The 8478-nt window shown below is 30.6% G+C and overlaps 1 protein-coding gene across 1 annotated transcript; it reads left to right on the top strand.

Annotated features, from left to right (window-relative positions):
• Nucleotides 1-212: 212 nt before the first annotated feature.
• Nucleotides 213-7483, top strand: LOC112464770 (fatty acid synthase-like). The gene is given in 13 exon segments (XM_025031954.1): nt 213-494; nt 590-783; nt 1132-1379; nt 1612-1843; nt 3137-3555; nt 3720-4013; nt 4362-4569; nt 4965-5125; nt 5293-5347; nt 5350-5606; nt 5720-6213; nt 6618-6922; nt 7209-7483. Coding segments are annotated over 12 exon segments (3111 nt in total). The 5' UTR covers nt 213-494; nt 590-620.
• Nucleotides 7484-8478: the final 995 nt, after the last annotated feature.

Below are 8478 nucleotides of genomic sequence, written 5' to 3'. Positions count from 1 at the left end.
TGAATTCATTTTGGTTCTACATATTGGCAAACTCCTCAATAATTCCCACGATTGTGTGGTAAATATATCGTAACGGAAGCGTCGCTATTCAAATATTTACAATTTTAATCGGCTTCATCATTATCATATGTATGTAGAAATAGAATACACATGTAACACAGAAACTATAAATAGAGGAGATTTAGTTTTGACTTCACTCGGTCACATATCGCCACGGTGGAGCATACTCATTGTCAGTCTCGCATAGCCAAACTTTCTGTAACTCAGCGTTTTCTGAGCTTTGTGCGAGTTGTACCAGCGTAAGCGAACTCCGGTGCTGTTGGGAGGACGGAGGCCTGGACGGCGTGCCAGGCGCGGTGTCTTCAGAGAAGCAGGAGTCAGGACACCCCTCCAAATTAGAGGGTAAGAAGCAAGCTAAAAAAAAACCTAAAAAAAAACGTCGACTTCACTGCTCTTGAGTGTTTCACTTGCCACGGTGCTTCCACTTTCTATTGGTACGTATATGTAATATTAAATTGTATTTAATTATTTTTTTTATTTTACATTTATGTATGTTTTCTCAAAAAATAAATAATGACATTTGTTGTAGAATTTGTCTGTTTCGAAAAAATAAAGATACTATGAATCGACCGAACTTATATATCAGCGTCGATGCTGAAGAAGAAATCGTAATCTCTGGTATTGCTGGCCGATTTCCTAATAGCGACAATTTAAAAGAATTTCAAGAAAATTTTTTTAACAAGGCGGATCTTGGTTCGAGCGATCATGGGCGGTGGAATAACTGTAATAATTTCTTTTTTATATGACCTCATATTCGCATTTTATGGATTGATGGGTGATTTAATTTACTTCTCTTGTCGTTAAAGTTCTGACTGTCATTTTTATTTCGATTATATTATAAACTATGATATTATAGGGATAGGCTAAGAGCCTTCGTAGAAAGAGATTATTTTGATTCAGTTGTCACCGCTGAAAATCTGACTATTCAAAACAAAGCCGAAATTTCCGATGTATAATTATATATTAGTTATTATAACGTTAATTTACGCTAACGTACGCTTTGTCAACCGCATTGTACTGTCAAAGCCTCCTTTTATTTGTTACTTTTTAACATATTTATTTCTTATATAGCTTATAATGTACCCCATCAAATTGGTAAAGTCAACAATATCGAGAAATTCGATTCAGAATTTTTCAACATACCCACAACAGAAGCTCATATAATGGACCCTATGACTAGAATGTTACTCGAGCATACTTATGAAGCAATTATCGATGCGGGTGTAAACCCAAAAGAATTACGGGGAACAAAAACGAGTGTTCTTACAGCAATTTCTCAGTCAGAGACTCGAGCATATTTTTCTTTTAAAAGTTCTGAGGTGTGTGTGATATATTTAATTATTATATAAAACACAATTAATAGAAATTTATTTAAAGAAATGATAATTATATATGTGTAAAATTTTTATCGCAAATATGGAAATCTGTTTCCTTAGTATGTAAAATTTAGAAAAATTATACAACAGTTTTTAATAATTTTACAAATAAATTTGACTTGTTATTTATATATTTCAATACTTCAAATTATTTACAAACATGTATTGTGATTAGTTAGCTAGATTACCTATGACTGGATGCAACATTTCTTTCGTGGCAAATACAATTTCTTACTGGTTGGGCATTACTGGACAATCGCATAATATTGATACTGCATGTAGTTCAAGTATCTCTGCTATAGTGAAAGCTTACGAGCAGATTCGATCCGGAAATTGCGATGCTGCCATTATCGCTTCCGCGTCTTTATGTCTCAGTCCTTTCGTCCAAATGCAATTTTGCAATCTAGGTATGTATTTATTATATCTTATTATATTGTATGTTACGTTATAAAAATTATTAATTATTAAGGTTTTATTTGTCCGTTTGAAGATAATGAAAAGTCCGAGTGGATTTGATTTCAACAAAAGAAACTTTATTAGGGTAACTCCGGTATTTACGCCGCGCGGGGATTTATGCCGCAGAAGTCAGAAAAAATTTCTATTTTTGAATTTCGAAGTATAGGTTCCAATGGAAAATCCATACGATTAAACCGGGCTAAAATATGTAAAATAAAAATATAAATAAAACTTTCGCGAATCATTTACCGCGCTGGTTCTTAGTTAGCCCGGTTTATTCGTATGGATTTTCTATTTTTGATTGGAATGAAGATATTTGCTCGCAATCACTCTGTTATATGCCTTTATTTATGCTATATTAGTATTGTGTTGTAATGTCAGTTCTTTAACTGTTAATCCTTTGAGACCACACTGGGTGGCGACTACCCCACAAAAATTCAGGGCCCAATATTTTTAAAATAAGCTTTATAATCAGTGTTCCTCCACCCAGGATCTCTCGTTTGAGTCCTTCTCTTGAAGATCCGTGCAGTAGAAAGGTTTAAAGCTATGTCAGTTATGTTTGGCAAACATTTGAAAATTATTATTGGGATGGTGACCACTCAAGTGTGACCTTGATATATATTTTTTATCGCGATCAAAAATTACAACATTTTTGTTCATCGAGCACATTTCAAGTTCTGCACCATACATTTTTGAACAACACTCTATTTTTGAACAACATAACCGTAAAGCACTTCACTATTACTCCTACAAGTTCCTTAAGAAGAGCATGTATATAATATTCTTGAAAGCATTTTCGTAAGAAATTTTTGAAGATGTGAACAATTAGATATATACCAATAAAGCAAGAAGTTTAAACAAAGAAAATGAAACAAAACACAAAATATTATCAAAATAAAGATATTTAACCGGTAGACCAAATCAAATTGTACGACAAGCTATATGCGTGATTGATGTAACTCTATTAAATATTCTCGAACAGTATAGAACAATTACATTATTTCGTTCGGATGCATTAGCACAAATATTTCTTTTTGTACTGTCTCCTGTGAAATCAACAAACTCTTGTTGTGTGTGAATTATATTAAGATTATGTTATTATTTTACGTTTTTGTTTATTCAATAACGTGCACTCTTTGTCTGTAATGTTCAATAAGCCCATGCTTCCTTTCTATCCTTACATTTAGAGATTGAATCGAAGCTTGAAGAACTTTATTTAATAACGTGAATTAATTTCCTTCTAGGAGTTCTATCTTCTGATGGTTACTGTAAACCCTTTGACGAGGAAGGCGCCGGATATATGCGTGGCGAGACGATCGCGGTAGTATACCTGCAAAAGGCAAAAAATGCAAGAAGAATATATGCGACCATCGTACACGGTAAAATAAATTGCGATGGTTTTAAAGAAGAAGGTATTACCTTTCCATCGGTCAAAAAGCAAAAAATATTGTTGGACGAATTTTATAAGGAATGTGAGATCTCACCCAATGAGTTATCTTACATGAAGGCTCATGCAACTGGTACTCTTGTCGGTGATCCCATAGAAGTTATGTCTATTGACCAGACTTTATGCGCTAAAAGAAACACTCCTTTATTGATGGGCTCGGTAAAATCGAATATTGGGCATTCCGAACCCGCCAGTGGCCTTTGTCAAATCGCAAAGGTAACATTTGTAATAAAATGATTTAACACTGACTTTGCTTAAAATGTGATTATAGCAATTTATATTTTTTTATATTGTTACAATTATAATACATATGTATATAATACATTTATGTAAAATAATTACTATAATTACTGCTAATAAAAAAATGTGATTTTTTAAAGGTATTATTAGCGATGGAAACTGGTATAATTACGCCTACTATACACTTCAAGCGTCCGCGAAAAGAGTTAACTGCTATTATCGAAGGAAGAATAAAGATCGTCACTGAACCAACAGAATGGGAAGGTGGTTATGTAGGTATCAATGCTTTTGGATTTGGAGGAGCTAATAGCCACATATTATTAAAATCAAATCCTAAACAAAAAATCAACAATGCAGCTTTGAATGATGACTTACCTAGACTTGTAGCTGTGTCTGGACGTACGGAAGAAGCAGTTAAAATCATCTTAGATGATGTAAGCAAAGATTATAATGGCTTATTTCATTTATTTCAGAAATAATTTTTGACATTAGTCTTTTGTATTATCATATAAATATAACAAACATAACAATTAAATATACACACGTGTATTTATATATAGTGTCTAAAAAGATATTTGCGTACATAATCGCTTTCGAAATTATTTCGTACAAAAAAGAAAAGTCAATTTATTAAATATATATTTATTTAATATATTAAGTAATAATAATGCATTTAATAATTGCTAAAGTAAAACACTGCAGAATAAGATAGTATTATTGTCTTTTTTTGTGTAAAATTATTCCAAGAATTATAAAATGTACATTTTTGTTACTGAATGCAGGTGCGAAATCGACCAATAGATACTGAGTTTATATCTCTGTTACATCATATTCATAATGATGATATAGAAAGTCATCCTTACAGAGGATACATGATAACTGGGTCTAAAATATCTCATAATATAATTAATAAAATAAAACATACTGCATATATCAAAAGACCGATTTGTTTTATATTTTCTGGATTAGGATCTGAATGGTTTGGGATGAGTAAGTAAATATATTATTATAAAATATTTTAAATGTACATTCAACAAAAAAAAATTTTAAGTTATATAGGATATATAAGTGTACATCAGAACGTACAAATATAGAGAGTTACGATCATGATTATAACATATTCTTATCTAGTATGTTATCAAACTTATAATAATGTATATATAAGAGTTTGATTTATTAGTTACTATTTATTAAGAACGTAATTTATTACCAGTTAACAAATAAAATTAAATTTTATCCTACAACAAATATTACAATATGAGAAGAGGCTAGAGTTTCTTACGTATTCTTACCGATAATTAAAAAATCTAATTATCATGTAAATACGCAGGTGCATGTACATATCTGTATATTGAAATTTAGAGACTGTATTAAAATTTTAATAGGTCGCGCTTTAATAAAATTCCCAGTGTTTGCCAAGGCCATCCAGAATTGCGATACCATTTTAAAACCTTATGACATACTACTTACAAATATTTTAACAAGTGATAATAAAAATATTTTTGATAATATCATTAATTTTTTATTGAGTCTTATTGGACTACAGGTAAGAAAAAAACTCTTTGTTTGGCCTTCATAAATTATACTATATATATACTATATATATATCATATATTATAAACATAATTTTAAAAAAATTATTTCATAATTACTTCATAATTCTAATCTTTATTTAAAACAAATGGGAAGCTATTTTTTCTATATGTATCGCAGATTGGATTAGTAGATCTTTTAACATCTATTGGTGTAGTCCCCGATTTTATAATCGGTCCATTGGTGAACTAATCTGTGGATATGCCGATGGATGTTTAACGGCCGAAGAAACGATTCTGTCGGCATATTTCATCGGTTTAGCCCTTCACGAGTCGAAAATAATTAATGGCTCCATGGCTGAAATTAACCTCGACCTTGAAACCTTAAAAGTTATGTGTCCTTCGGATATCGATATAGCTTGTTACAATACCTCTTCTAATTTTATTGTAAGCGGACCAACGAATTCTATAAAAACATTCCTCACCAAATTGCAGGTATATATTAATGGTTATAAACAATAATATAATCTTTTCTTCTATCTAGTTTCTTTAATTGTTTTGTTAAAACAAGCAATTAATAATACTTATGATTTTATTCATTCTTTTAGGCGAATAGTATATCTATAAAAGAAATTTCTTGTGGTTATATACCTTTCCATAGTCGTTACATCAAACCTGCTGTAGCTAAGTCTGAAGAATACTTGAACCGAACATTACCACAAAAAAAGTTTTATAGCTCAAAGTGGCTGACAACATCCTCTCACGAGTACTCCAATACTATACCTTTATGTTCAAAACATTATACAAATTACTTGATGTCTCCGGTGTTATTTGCAAAGACGATACGTTCAGTTCCAAAAGATACAGTGACGATTGAAATATCTCCTCAGAATATTCTTCAACACATTTTAAACAATTATTTATACTCTACAGTAACAAACGTAGCGCTATATGAACGAACCGAGGATCATAATAATGAGATATTTTTAGAATCAATCGGAAAACTTTATAACGCAGGATTGCAGCCACAGATTGCAAATCTCTATCCGACAGTGGAATTTCCTGTAAGCCGCGGTACCCCAATAATTTCTCCTCTCATAAGGTATGCATATTTTTCGCTTAGACACAAATGGATAAATTATTGAAAAACAAACACTTTCATAAATTTTGAAATATTTAGGTGAAATATATAGTCAGAAGAGAACATCATGTTCAATATAATATCGAATTAAAACTTTGAACTCTTTTTCGAACTTGGTTAGTTTTATCATCTAATTTCAAAATCACATCTCTTTATTTTGAAGACATTCTATCACCTTACTTATCTCAAAGATAAATGTATTCTTATACATATGTTAATCCTTTTATGCCTATTACAAAAGGAGCAGATAACTGTGATATTTTAGAATCTGTGCTTCAATTTTGCATCAAATCTTGAATTAAGTAATTTTCACAATTAATTCGTTTACACGAAGATTATATAATAATTTCTAATGACGTTTTCAGATGGGATCATTCAGAGAACTTCCTTGTAGTGCAATTTTGTCCAAAAAAAATAATTGACAAAAGGGAAACAGTTGTCAGTATTATTACAACTGCTGAAGAATTTGCGTATTTTACGGGCCATGTCGTTAATGAAAAAAATTTATTTCCTGCTATGGGATATCTTTTTTATATCTGGGAAATGATCGCATTGTTAAAAAACCAAGACTACATCAATACATCAGTTGTATTTGAAGACGTTAATTTTATTCGTGCTACAGTGCTATCACAACAAAATGAGATCGAATTAACTCTTTCGATCCAAGAAGGTAATATTATTACGTAAACAATTAATTTTCTAGCGTGAGTTTTCTATTTTTTAATTAGATTTTAAAGCTTATATGCCGCTTTTATGGCGCAATATATACCATAATTAAAATGTAGAAAATATATACAAAGAAAATATATGAGAATAACTAATCTTAATTACGGAATTTTCTTTCTTTTCACAAGTAAACTGCTTTTGTAAAGTCCAGCTCCATATTGACATATTTATATTAAATTTGATTTCTTATAAAATTATATTACGTTTAATAAATTTACACCTATATCTAGGTAGCAATAGGTTTGAAATAATCGAAGGAGATAATGCTATTGTTACTGGAACGGTACGAATTCCAACCAATATTGAAAATGAAAAAATATCAGCTAATCTTGCTAAATGTATCGATGATGAGGAAGAAATGAATACAAAAGACATCTATAAGGAATTAAGACTTCGCGGTTATCAATATGCCGGCGCATTTCGTGGATTAAAAAGCGCATCGGTTACTGCCCGCGAAAAACGATCTAATATGAATCTAACTAAAATCATATTAAATCATATTTAATTTGGGTAAAATTCAAATTAAATCCAGATTTTATATTAAAATTATATTTGTTTAAATACAGTTTTAATTTGCACTTATTAAAATCAGTTATGTAGATTAAATATGATCCACAATAAAATAGGGCTTTAATTAAAATTTAATTAGATCACTTATGTGGATCATATAACACTTCGAATCAAATATGGTTTTAATTTGTATTTAATAAGATAACTTATGTGGATTATATATGATCCAGAACCATACATGATGCAGAATATTTATATATAAGATTTTAATAAAAAGTTAATGTGTTCTGTATGCGACTTTTACTCGATTCAATTGCGGCTTTAACCCAAAGGGCCTAGCGGAGTAAGCATGTGAAATCGGCCCTTGATCATACAGAGCTGACATTAATGTCACAAGTTAGTACCAATATGATAAAACTTTCCACCAAATATTATTTTAAAAAATTCATTTTTTTAGAAGTTATGCAGGGAGAAAGTAAAATAAAGAAATATATTTTTCTCGAAAACCACTTGACCGATTTTGATGAAAAAAATATATGTTATGTAGACTAATAAAACTAATTAACAAAAAAAATGTCCAAAATGTTTGCCAAAAAAAAGACCAAAAAAAAAATATTTGAATTTATAAATATTTTTTTTTAGGGTGATATTTTCGAGGTACCCCTTTGAAATTTTTACGAAAATTTCTCTTAAAGTGTCCACTATAACTTATATTTTTTTCAATTTTTTTTAAATAGTGAAACATAGTTAAAAATACAAAAATCGTAAGCGTCGCGTCACTCCGGCGCACAGTGCAGTGCCATTCCGCGTTGCGGGTGTTCGATGTAACTTTACTAGCACATATGTACGTCTGCAATTAGCCTATAATATGTATACTTTTTAAATTTTATAGTTTCCAGAGTTTACCACGTGGAGATTGCAGTACGGTTTTAAACTCCTTATTGGGGTGCTTTTTTAACGTGAGTCCCCTCGCCTTTCACTACGTTTCCG

This window comes from Temnothorax curvispinosus, unplaced genomic scaffold (genome assembly GCF_003070985.1).
Source record: "Temnothorax curvispinosus isolate PA1 unplaced genomic scaffold, ASM307098v1 QBEX01014560.1, whole genome shotgun sequence".
Taxonomy (NCBI): domain Eukaryota; kingdom Metazoa; phylum Arthropoda; class Insecta; order Hymenoptera; family Formicidae; genus Temnothorax; species Temnothorax curvispinosus.
The sequence above is the reverse complement of the archived record's forward strand: the minus strand, read 5'-3'. Positions and strand labels throughout refer to the sequence as shown.